The sequence below is a fragment of the Zonotrichia leucophrys genome, chromosome 1, assembly GCF_028769735.1.
Source record: "Zonotrichia leucophrys gambelii isolate GWCS_2022_RI chromosome 1, RI_Zleu_2.0, whole genome shotgun sequence".
In the NCBI taxonomy this organism is placed as follows: Eukaryota; Metazoa; Chordata; class Aves; order Passeriformes; family Passerellidae; genus Zonotrichia; species Zonotrichia leucophrys.
In genome coordinates, this window is record NC_088169.1 from 33,726,059 (window position 1) to 33,738,977 (window position 12,919).

The 12,919-nt window shown below is 37.5% G+C and overlaps 1 protein-coding gene across 3 annotated transcripts in view; it reads right to left on the reverse strand.

The window, feature by feature from the left end:
• The window catches only part of HERC2 (HECT and RLD domain containing E3 ubiquitin protein ligase 2), a 105,169-nt gene that overhangs the window by 32,654 nt on the left and 59,596 nt on the right, over positions 1-12,919 (reverse strand). For all 3 annotated transcript variants that reach the window (XM_064711388.1, XM_064711381.1, XM_064711396.1), the window contains 18 exons: positions 12,644-12,791; positions 12,355-12,551; positions 11,891-12,121; positions 11,091-11,226; positions 10,401-10,544; positions 8,853-8,995; positions 8,380-8,647; positions 8,080-8,222; positions 6,576-6,674; positions 6,312-6,480; positions 6,074-6,199; positions 5,364-5,472; positions 5,092-5,231; positions 3,468-3,658; positions 2,268-2,373; positions 2,019-2,110; positions 1,306-1,481; positions 752-863 (listed from right to left, as the gene is read on the reverse strand). In XM_064711388.1, the coding sequence (XP_064567458.1) occupies positions 752-863; positions 1,306-1,481; positions 2,019-2,110; positions 2,268-2,373; positions 3,468-3,658; positions 5,092-5,231; positions 5,364-5,472; positions 6,074-6,199; positions 6,312-6,480; positions 6,576-6,674; positions 8,080-8,222; positions 8,380-8,647; positions 8,853-8,995; positions 10,401-10,544; positions 11,091-11,226; positions 11,891-12,121; positions 12,355-12,551; positions 12,644-12,791 (2,730 nt within the window). The remainder of the gene's footprint in view (positions 1-751; positions 864-1,305; positions 1,482-2,018; positions 2,111-2,267; positions 2,374-3,467; positions 3,659-5,091; positions 5,232-5,363; positions 5,473-6,073; positions 6,200-6,311; positions 6,481-6,575; positions 6,675-8,079; positions 8,223-8,379; positions 8,648-8,852; positions 8,996-10,400; positions 10,545-11,090; positions 11,227-11,890; positions 12,122-12,354; positions 12,552-12,643; positions 12,792-12,919) is intronic.

The window sequence follows — 12,919 nt, forward strand, 5'->3', positions numbered from 1 at the left end:
AGCTCTTAAGTGATAAACCAGTTAATCTAACAGGTACTTTCAGATGCTTCACCCATGCCAATTAATATTACACCAGGCAAAGGACAAAAATCAATTAAAAATTTTAATACTGAAACTATGATAAATATAAAACCTGATAAAAAATTAAAAGTCATATAAACAAGGATTTTCTTTTAGTAAAGTTTTCTTCAGAAAACTGAAGAATCCAGGAAAGGTTAACTTTTTGATTCTTCAAGGTACTCTATGGATACAATATTATACTTTGACAACATCAACTGAAGAAATGCTCTGAACATAATTTTTAGAAGACTGAATGACATTTCAAATTGATAAGCACTTGGGATCTCTCTCATCTTGTATTATACTAAAACTACATGTAAATGGCTGCACACTGGGCTGAAGTTCCTATTGTGCAATTGCCAGATATAAGTAATACATAGGAAAGTTCACCAGAAGTTTTATTTTATGTGTGCAGACTCAAAAGGAACAGAACATGTCAAGTGTTAGACAATTTTTAAACAATTAGTTCATTATGATCTAAAACACTGAGCGGCTGCTGAAAATCAAGCCAGATTTCAGACTACCAACCAAAATGCAAATTTTCTCCAATTTTCCACCCAGCAGACATCTACATGTTTTAACACTAAAAAGCTATCAAAACCTAATCTTTGTAGCTAATTTTAAGTTGTGTAACTCATACATTTTATTTTTCACTGTTTCTCTCTTGTACTTAAATGTGAAAATAACCTACCTTGGAACCTTTCAGCCCTCCCAATTGGTCTTTGTCATTCAGTCCCCAAACAAAAACTTTGGTTCTTATTGTAGCTGCTGATTCAAGCCCAGCTGCCTTCTTTCTAACAAGACTGAATATATTGAGAAAAGAAAACAGGGTCAGTTTAGCATGCTGTAGCATAGGCACCTTTTTATAGTATTTACTGGTTTTTACAGTTGGGAACAGTTTCAAGACTCAAACTGCACTACCACAGTTGGAGGGGGAAATAAAAGAAAATCAAGTATCAAATATAAGCACATCAAGTTTTTAGCTCAGTTTCCAACCCTAAGTACACATCAAAAGGGAATGAGTCATACAAAATGTTACTCCTCACCAGTGTGATAATCTCAGAGAACTTGTTTGTTGAGAAAGGATTCACTTACAACTCCAATAAACTAAGACACTGATTTCTCTTTACCACCATTCAACCTAATTAATATGTTCTTCCTCCAATCATCTCCAAAATGATAGGAATATATAGACACTAAGGTTTTTTACCATTTCCCCCTGCCTTCACACCTGCTGTTACCTACCTCCCAGTGTTAGCTTTATCATCATCCTCTTCCTCATTATCAGAAGCCAGGAAAGGGACTGCAGCCAAATCTTCATCCTCAGCACGTATACGTCCCAGTATGCTGAGGCCATGTATTTTGCAATCAATGCCAGAGCTTCTGCACTGCTTGATTGCAATCTCAATGTATCTGTGGTACTAACAAGAAAAATACTCTGTTAACATCTTTTGGGTTCTATGTAACTTCATAAAACATAGGAAAGAATTAGATCTTTTGCTTGACTTTGTCACTTTAAGAAAATGAATCTGTCAATTTAAATGCTTGTCTCTTCAGCTCTAAATAATTCATGATTTATCATTAGCATATGGCCTCATTCATATAAAAAATTTCACTCCCTATCTCAGAAAATTCATTATGCATTTCTCCTTGTTGTTAGAAAAGACCAGAACTGCTATCCAAAATTATCCCCAACATTTAAGTTTATTGGAATGTCTTACTGGTTCTCAGGTACATCAATTTACATAAACACCCCTAAAATATCTATTCTAGTGTTACTTTGTGATTATGGGAAAACTTTTTAGAATAATTAACTTGACTAGCTTGCCAGAAATACTGTTAAGAGTAAAAATAAAATATCAGGCTTTAATGATCACAACAATACTTTTCAGTCATCTCTTGCAGCACAATATTTTTCTGCTGTACACAAGAGTAATTCTCACACAAACTTCACTTACTTCAGTACAATCACTGAGTAGAGGCACTGTGGTGTCTGTAGGATTTATATTGATTGTCTTTAGCTCTATAAGGTTATTTAAGGAATTACCCCCTAGAAAAGAAAACACAGAATGAAAAACTTTTTAGGATATGGTGTTTGTTTCACATACAGGCATCTGTGTAACAGATGACCGTCAACAAAAAACAGATAAATACCTTCTGTTGGGTGCAAAAAATTTTTTTTGACTTCTTAGAGAACATACACATACCTGAAACTACAACTAAGGAGGGCATGTAGCTGCTGTCTGCAGGGTCCACTATCATCTTTAGTCTGTGAACAAGAACATCTGGGAAAATCTCCAAGCGAATCCAGTGCTAGTGGAAACACAGAATTTCATGTTTAAATAGTATTGTTATGACCACCATATGATTAACAAGAATATATATGTGATGCTTTTGAAGAAAGAATGGGAAACATCTCTGAATGGTACACAACAGCTGCAATATATGGCAGCTGGCCAAAGGGAAATGACCTTGTGAACTTCTTGTTTGTCCAATGTCCAATTACAAGAGAAACAGTTGTAGCAAACAATTTATTTCAGCCAAGACCAACACCACTGAGAACACAGAAAGCACAGTACCAATGGAGGTTAAGTAATGGGACATAATGCAACTACTAGGTTACAGTCTGTAGAAAACCTGGAGTAAGAGTACTTAGGCATACTCTCAGCAAGGCCATCAACAGAGCATCAAAACACACTGGAGAGATGCCCAGCTGCACATCCTGGTACCTAGGCTGGTCACAAAGCACTGCTGCAGGCCAATGAAACTGATAAACCATAAACTAGGGAACAACACATTTTTTAAGTTATCTGGCTGCAGGAGTCAAATGTACATTAAGTAACTTTGTCAAAGATACTAAACCATGAGAAGCTGTTGACTCCATCCAAGGCAGAGAAGCCTTGATAGACCAGAGGGCTGAGTAATCAACAACTGTATGAAATTTAACCAGGGCAAGTGTGGCATTCTCCATCTGGGATGGGGTAATCCTGCTTATACTATCACTCTGGGGGATGAGGCTGGAGACTGGCCCCACTGAAAGACAGCTGGGGGTTCCAGTGGATGAACAGCTGCACACAGGTCACCAGTGTGCACTCACAGAAAGCCAACTGAATCCTGGGCTGCATCTAAAGAGCTGTGACCAGCAGGTCAAGGGAGGGGATTCTCTCTCTGCTCCTGTGAGACCCCAACTGGAGTGCTGCAACCAGCTCTGGGGTCCTCAGCACAAAAACCCCTCATGGGCCTGAGAGACTGGATCAGAAGAGGGTCACAAAAGCAATCACAGAGATGGACCACCTCTCCTACAAAGACAGGCTGAGAGAGTTGGTGCTGCTCATTCTGGAGAAGGGAAAGCTCTGGGGAGATCCTTTTAAGCATGAAGTATAAAAGCATTTAGAGCTTAAAGTTACCTTTCCTTGTGAACCAGAAGACTGCCAGCACTGCTCACTACCATCAATGAGACGGGAAGCCTGATTCACAGAGGAGGAGACATTCAAATTCTTGACTATCCTTGACCAATCATCCAGTAACATCCCCCGCTGGCTACTGTGTCGTCTCTTCAGCTGCTTTCCAGAACGCCCACTGAACACGGGAGACTGACCTGCAGGGTTAAGTGACACATTTAACATGCACCTCGCAAAGAAAATTGCTCCTCTGAAACCCATAAGCAGGGTGAAAGGCAATGTAAGAAATTTTGGAGATGTAGGGGTACCCATTTTGAGTATGTAGGCTGCATTTAGGACACAGGCACAGATCACATTAGCATGTTGATGCTATGTAGTACACTACACTGGTGCTTAAAGAGTCCAGCTCCTTTTTTTAAAGAAGTTTTAACTTTCCAAGTTCTTGACTAGACAGCTACTTGAAAAGGTCTTTCCCTTTAAAACAAATCAGATTAAAACTTATGATGATATGCAATCCAAAATATAGGCCACAGCACACCAGCTTTTTACACCACTACAGCATATGAAAAACCACAACTAAACCTCAACAAAAATCCCCTACTAAAGAATAGAAATAGAAAAACTGGAACACTGGAAAATTCAAAGTTCCAGAAGAAGGTGGTTTAGTGAGACGTGGATTTCCTCCCTGCAAAACCTTACTTCTACTACCCTTCAGTGATTTTGTAGCATTTAGAAATTTTGGTGAAGAGAATATTTTAACTTCTCTGCCCTACAGCACAGGGCAAGGGGAAGGATTACAGATTCACACCATTCTAGTTGCACAGCTCTATCAGCTGACTTATTAAATGAATGTCTTTCTTGCCCACACAACCCATGTTCACAATCTCCAGGCGGGAATCAGGTTTGTTCATTTTCCAAAACAATTACACTGGCAATGTGTAAACAGAAAGAAATTTAGTCCAGAAGTCAGCATAATCCTGCAAATACCAGGGATAAGATTAATTGTTAGTCAGGTGGATGGAAAAGAAGTAAAACAAAACATCAGGTAAGTCTTGCATAACAAAGCAAAGCCCCGAATTCTTGGAGCTAAAATGGTTGTACCTGTTCTTGCCCTAAAGAAAAAAAGTCTGATTATGAGTCTTTCAAAAGGCTTCCCTTTCCCACTACTCTCCTCTGGAGCCTCCACATCACCGAGGAAATGAGGCAACAACCATCACACACCAACAGGAAAAACAGCTGAAGAGCAACTGAGGCGTAAGATGACATCTTAGGTATTTCCAGCTGCCCCTGGCACCATGAGGATTCTATTCATCTACATCTAGGCTGACAGCAAAAGGCAGGAGGATTAGAAAATTACACAGTTTATTTTTGGTGTAAGTGAAAATGCCATTCTGACATGTAAGAGTTACTGTCATATAGACATTTTTTAACACCACAGAAAAGGTTTAGGGGTTAATGTTTGTTGTAGTCCATCACATGCAATTGTAGCAATGCCATAAATGTTTTATTGTCCAGGGGGTCAATATGAACACTAAGTTCATCATATTAAGTAGCTGAAATTTAAAACCATTTTTTCCAAAACAACTTAAATCATTTTAAATTAATCTAAGAGACACACAGCAAAACTTACCTGGTTCATTTATTCTGCCAAAAGTATGCCGGGTGTTATGCTTCCTGGTTTTAAAACATGTTTCACAAAAGTCAAAATCATCACAATTTCTGCATTTGAATCTAGGCCCATTGATAGGAAACATCTGACAGCCATCACACCTGATTTGACAAGAGAAGAAGTCTATATAACTATGGTACAAATTACTTGTTAATGAGACAAGATAACAGAATCAAGACAATAAGATATAGAAAAACCCCTACACACTAAGATAAAAGTAAATCATCACTTACGTGACTCCAGGATGAATGCTGGGAACCAATTCCATTTCTGACAACAAGCCAGTCCAGTGTGACTGCTGAGGAAAGTCTACAATAACATCTTTTCCATTGGCACTAAAGGCTGTGACAAAAACATGGAGAAAACACAAGGTGTTGCAAATCTCTATAAAATGAAGCCCAAAGTCCTTAGAGCAGTATTCCATTTCAATTCTTCTACTCTGATTTATTTTTTTTAGAAGCAGTTCCCAAGCAAGCACATAATTCTAAGCACAGATACAGTACGAGCAAAATCTGTACCTCCTCAAAGAACCGGTGTTCCACAGATTACTTCAACTACATCCCTTACAGCCTGACACAAGTGCATCCCACTTTCTCCTGGCTTCCTTATGAAGCTCTAAAGCTACAATTACTTCCTAAAGGAAAATCATTTGTGGTTCATCCAAAGTGTAAATGAGAACTACAACAGGAAGCTGCACAGATGCTTAAAGACTTTTACTGTGTGCAAATGAAGTTGCTCAAAAGCAGATGGACACGCTAACAAAATGGGCTGCCACAGCGCACATGTCTATGAACTCACCACAGACTTCAAATGCATTCTACATTCTCTATCATCATATAATACTCCACAAAACAGTGGGATTTTTAAGTGTTTCTAGAAGAAAGCCTGTGTGGTCTTGAGCTTCTTACCTCCCCATGCTGAATACACACTGAATACACATTACCTTTGACGATGCCCACACTTCGGTGAGTGACTGATCCCCACTTGTATTTGGGTGTGGTGACAGAGCTTTTCACACGCACTTTGTCACCTATCTTGATATGGGAGGCAGAGCTCTGGGGTGGGAATCCTAGCAGATGCAAGAATAAATGGATTGTGAGTGGGGTTTCCCCCTCCAAAACTATATCTACCTTAGTCTACCATTCACTTTTTCAGTTAAAAAGCAGTCAAAGTGAACTCACCTAAAAGCTCAACGTGGATATATCTGACCCAGTAAGTACCACCCTTTTGTTGCCAATCACACTGCACGTTCAGGTCATGCAATCCATCTCGATCCAATTTAATAACTTTGCCTACATCTCCTTCACAAACTTCCTCATAGGTTCTGCAGCACCTAACCATCATGCCCACCTAGGGAAAAAGGACAATAGAATGCAATAGATCTGTAAAAGCTTTAGTACTAAGAGCAAAGCAGTTTCTATGTTACTTTTGATCATCATACTTACCTGAATATTCTCCCTAACATAGACAGCATAGTCATCATTGCTTAAGAAATCAGCTCGTTTCTTATAGGTCTGGCTCTCTGTTACAACAGCACCACTTGACTGGAAAAAAAAGTCCAAAATAAATATGAAACAATTACACAATTTGTTTTCAACTCAGATAAATAGAACTGTACACAAAGACTGAAGATAATCCAACAAAAATAAACCCTTACAATATCCCAGCTCCATGCCAGAATGGGAAAAAACTTCAACAGGTTCAACTCACAGTAAGGATAACATTTACAATCTACTTGATTTTAAATTAAAATTTACTTTCCAAAATTACTTATCAAGGAACACAGATGCAAATTTTCAAAATGTTTGAAGGAAGCTGCAAATTGCTTTTATGAAACGTGATTGTCAAGGAAAATCAGAACAGGGAGGATTTGTCACTACTCGAATTAGCCTTGGAGATACACATTCACATTCCACTTCTTAGGACGTTTGTTGGGAGAGGAAAAAAAAAAAAAAGTGGTAAATGGTAATGTCTAACCTAAAGTTTAGTAACTTTTCTTTAGATAGAACAATGAGATTTAAAGTACTCCTTTAGAAAAACAAGCTAAAAAATTTAATTGTATTTATTAATTTTTTTTTTCCAGATCTGATTAGGTTAATTTTTTTTAAGAGAACTACTACATTCCACCTGTAAGGACAATTTTCAGAGAACTTTGTTCTGTTTTGAGGATTAAATGTTTTTTTTTTCATAAAAGACACTATATAGCAGTTTTTCACTACAATCCTGATAAAGACAGCAAAAGCTATTAATTTCAAATTAATTTCCTTCAAAATATAATGCATTAATTTAAATTACAAAATCCCACATGTGAATGAAAACTCAACATAAGTCCTTCAAGGATAAACAGAAATATGAAATCCATTTAATTTTATTGACAAGTCCTTTTTTGAAAGAGTTCTTGAAAGTCAACAGAAGACTAACACAAATTCACATTAAAGCTATCACACTCAATAGGCACTGTAATGGTAATTTTATCATTCGTAAGTGGAAAAAGTTTTTGTAAGGAAAAGGCTAAGTTATTTAACAGACTTTTTTTGCCATTTATTCCCTAGTTCTTAAGTCCTTCCTTGCAGGTAACATATGTTTGTTTTTCAGACCAAGGGAAAGGAGAAGGGAGAACTCCTTCACCAATATTACGCTACAACATCAACTATTTTTATAGAAACTAAAACCATCTATCAGGGATATTTGGAACTACCACCTCCATGGTGAAACATCTACCTGCATTCTACTCTCTCCTGTGCTAACTCACAAAGTATTTATGGATTATTCTCAGTTGTTTTATGTCATGGCTTAGAAACACAGGGCAAGCATGATCCTTGTTACTGTTCTGAAAGCATGGGACAGCAGGTTGTCCTTGTACTCTTGTCATTTTCCCAAAAAGGGAAGAATTACAAAATTTGCAGCTAGCTACCTAGCATAACTTAGGTTTACTAAGTTAATACTCACAACAGGACAAGCAGCTTCAGCTTCTTCCACTTCTTCTGCTATTTCCTCATCCGAATATTCATCAGAGATAGTATCAGCATCAGAAAGATCCGTGATTTGAACATCAGGGTGATCCAACAACCAGCCAACTAGGGCTTCCACTCCTAACACAGAAAACAAACTCAGCTTGTCTCCAAGGGATTCTGACATTGTTAAGATTGTATTCTAAAAAAAGATAACTTCTCCCTCCTAAGTCATCTTTTAATCAGCTTACAACTCTTCTTTTCCTTCTAATATTATTGATTTTACTAAACAAAATACCTGGTAATCCAGAAGCACTTCCAGAGGTTCCCGACAGAGATTTTAGTGCAAATTCTATGTTTTTCCTAGGAAAGCCCATTTCCATAAGCTGAACTACAATGGGGAGGGGTGGAATTGGAGACTGCTTGCGTTTCTTCACTTTTGTGGGTCGGATATGTTGCACTGTGATGGGTGTTGTAGCTTCACTAGAACTGCAGTCTTCAAACAGTGGAGTTGAAGGATGTGTAGACTCTACAGCCAGATACTGGCACACTGCCAAAGCAGCAGCCTAGAGGAGAACAAATCAGTCAGTCCAAGCAAAACAAGAATATTTAGTACCTTTGTGTGTGTGAACATGCATGCTTTAAACATTATTTGCCCAAAAGGGTTCAGAGTCACTTCTTTTTTAAACCTATAGTTTAATAAGTTTCAACTGGAATGCAGATTTCACAGAGTTATTTCTCAGGTTACTTGGCAGAAAACACAGACTCTACCTCAAGCTCCTGTTTGTCAAATATGGCTTTCACAGGTGATGGCTGTGTAGCAGCTGACAAAAGCTGCTGCAAAAGGATCATGGGAGGCTGAGGTCCTTCAGGAGACATATCTCCTATGTCTGGAGAGGCAGCTGCTCCATCCTCTTAAAGAAAAACATTATTTTAACCAAAACCATGTAACACAGTTAATCAATCAGAAGATTTATTCTAGGGTTTATTGTTATTTCTCATATATTTCTTCTCTAAAGATACAATGCATTTAAGATTAGGCCATTTGTACCACAATCTCTGGACAAAAAAAGCAAGTACATACAAAATTTATAAATAAACAATATATTTATTGAAATACACCTTAGACAGGTCTAACAGAAACTATTCAGTGGACAGTGAATTTACACCTTGTATCTTTTGACACCTTTTTTTTGCAATAAGACTATTAGCTAGAGATACTTCCAGGATAAACGACTTGATACAGACAACCATGAACTTTAGTGACCCCAAAAGTTGCTTCCTGGATTTCCTTCAAAATATAATGCATTAATTTTAGGAATTATTTTCCCTATAATGTACCTCTTGGGAAGAGATCCCTTTAGGTATCTTTGTCCCTTCAAAATAGGATAATTTTATTGAAACAACTTGCTCACAGTTCGGCACCTTTAATATTTAATTTTGTATTGCTGTTGGCATAAACATTCATGTTTCCTAAATCTTTACTGTGACTACCACATGAAAATGTTCTCTCGTCACTAAGCAATAATAAAAAAGTTAATAGTCCTCAACATATGTTGTTCAGGTTAAAAAAAGTGTTAGTTTTTTTTTCCCCCTTTAAAAATGATGGTAAGAGTGAAATGCTGTTCCATTCCTAAGAACACCCTGTTGATTCTCTGTTGACTTAAAATCTGGCTGGTGACAAAAATATGGATATTTTTTCTGGGATTTAAGACAAATATATTATTATATTTAAAGATATTGCATATTCACAAATACCCAAGGAATTAATGCATACTCCAAAGGCACTAATAACTAACTATCTCAAAAGCTGATATAGTTATTGTATTTATTTTTATATGTAGAATGCAGGTAGAAGAAGCAATTCAAATTATTAGAACTACAGTTCTTTTAACTCTTTTAATATTATGATTAAGAAATTATATTTCTATACTTGTTTCACTGGAAGCTGAACGATATTTGAAGTAAAATCAATACCAATTTTAACTTTTGAAGCAGAAAAATAAAACCACTGCAAAAAGTATTAAGTATTTTAAAATTACTTACAAAGTTTACCAACTATAGAAGACCTACAAATTTAGCTAACTCCAGTACTTAGAGCTTCAAACACTTGATGACGTTCTTGATTTTCAAAACTTAAGTTAAAAAGTCAAAATCTTTTTAACATAGAAGCTTAAAACACACAAGAATTTTAATTTTTCATCTTTACAGAGCAAACTGAATTTCTACCGTCCAACTGCCACTAGCAAGGGTTATGGTCCCATACTCTATCTACCATCTAAACCAAGACCAGCACAGGCAGGCAGCACTCCAGAATACCTGCAGGATTTGATGCACACTCCTGAACAGCTGGCTGAGATAAGATCTGCCTGAGTGTATCCTGGTGAGAAAGCAGAGCTCGTCCAGCTTTTAGTATGTACAGCTTCAACTGCTGGCACCGCAGCAGATCCAGATCAACTTGACCTAGCAGAAACATTAAGCAGCCATTAGTGCTAGAAATCTCTGGTATTAGGGAAGAAGGATTATCATTCACACAACCTCAGCCCAAACATCAGTTTACATCTTAACTCACTGTGTACTGCTCACATGAGTCAGTTTAAACAGCACATGGATCAAAAGTCTGCACACATTGTATGACTCATGGTGTTAAAAATACTGCCTTCCTACTTTTCACAACCTGGACAATCATACAGCTGATTTATAACACAGTCAGTGCAGCCAGATCTGGTATTACTTGGATCTGGTATTTTAAACAACTCAGTGTAGTAAGATCAGCCCCAAACCTTATTTATTTTTTCCCATCAAAGATATTTCACTTACAGTGCAGAGCAATTCACCATTTAGCTAGATTTGCCTCTTAAGTGCCTGTTATCCAGTGCTGAATAACAAAACAGGTGAGGTTCCAGGACAGCCTTTTCCTTATCTACGTTTGCTGATACTAGTATTTTTCTCAGAGCATATTCGTCTACTTCCAAAGAAAACAAACAGCAAAAAAGCCCCCAGCTGTACCTGAAAGACCTTGATTGGGAGACTTCATTCTTTGTTTTTCTATTTTACTTCCAGCCAAATTTACTAGCTGAGCCCAAATGGATAGCATAGGTTCAGTGAAAGGCAAGTTGTTCACATTGAAAGCCACAACTGGAAGCTAGACAGTGGGAGAAGAATCAGACAAAAAACTAACAAAAAAACCAGGTAAGCATTTTCGTAAAATCTCAGAGTCACTAAAAAGTTTCAATGGTTATTAATTGCGGAAGACAAAAAGTAGCATTTGTCTCACTGCTCTTGACCAGGAAAAACTAGAGGGGATTTCTATTCCCTACACAGCTCCTAAGCCTGTATTTGCACCACACAATTGCAGGCCTTCTTGGTGAGAAAGCAGAGTCAGAACAAGAAAGAACTCCAGACTCTGAAGCAGACCAAGCACTTGGCCTGTGCTTTCACTAAAGTCATATCAACCAAATCAAGATTCAATTGCAAATACCCAAGACTTTTTAAGATGAATTAGCAAATCAAGTTAAATAGAAAGCTCCTCTCATCTAAGAACTATAAAACACATTACAATAACTTGGGATTTAACATCAAACCAAACAACTCCAGCTGAAATCCCCCTTCTTTTCACCTTCCCAGCAAATGAGGATGGGATTTAAAGGTCCTAAGAGGTTTGCATGAGGACCATCTTAGACATCCATCCAGAGCATTGTGTGTGCTGAATGTCAGTGTATTTAGCCAATGAAGAACTAATGTTTTCTTTGGTCCATATCAGAGTTTTACACCTTCCCAGTGCTGAAGGCTTAGTAAAACACACTCACTGGTTTCAGTTGATTCAGAGGGCACACTCTGCACGTCCGCATGTCATAGAACTGCACAGTGATTTTCCCTTTCGGGGTGATGCGTGTCACCGTGCCTTCTCCAAATTCATCATGAACTACTTGTCCACCCAGCCTCAAGCGACTGTCTATGCCACCAATCACAGCCAAGACTGCCATCAGAGCTCCCACCTCTGGATTCTCAGTGTCAGGGAAATAGTCATCCAACACAGCCTAACAAAGAACAATAACATTTAACTGTAGGGAGAAAACACACCCTTCTATCTGCTTTAAAATACAAAGTTAATCACACATATTTCAACTTAAAAATTACAACACAAATATATAAAAAAAGTAGAAAAATGGTTTCAATATTAAGCTTAATATTGTTTACAAAGATTTAGTATTTATAATTTCAAAATAAATATTGCTATAAAAATGAGCTTATTTTAAAACGTGGAAACTACCCCTTCTGACTGTTTTCCTGCAAAGATGTGGGTGATGGAGGTTAGCTGAGAGTTGATGTACTTGTTTATGAGTCCATTCCACTGGCTGAGCGAATGCAGCGTCCTCAGCAGTGCCACTATCTCTTCTGCTAAAGTACTACTATGAGTGGCAGTTAGAGATGCTTGGGGCCTGGCCTTTCTCCTCCTCAGAGTAGATTCTGCAAAGACAAAGCAGTGGCAGAACAGTTATCAGTTTAGTGCACACACTTCCCATACAGAAAAACAAGCCATGGAGGGAAAATTCCTCTACCTCTGAGTAGTGGGATATCCGAAGAACAAGTACTAAGCAGGCTCCCTAAAAATCCAAACAGTTTTTCCACAAGAAATTTCATGTCTCTTGACCTTTCATTTTTATCCCAGGATGGAAGTACTGCTTTCAATAAATGTACAGCAAGGATCTAAAAATAGAAAAAAATTAGTGTTATTCTAGTCTATGTCACCAAATACTAAAGAAGCTCTCAATCATATTAAGTACAGAAGAATGATGTTTTTAAAAATCTGCTTTCCTTTGTAGTTCTTTTTACAA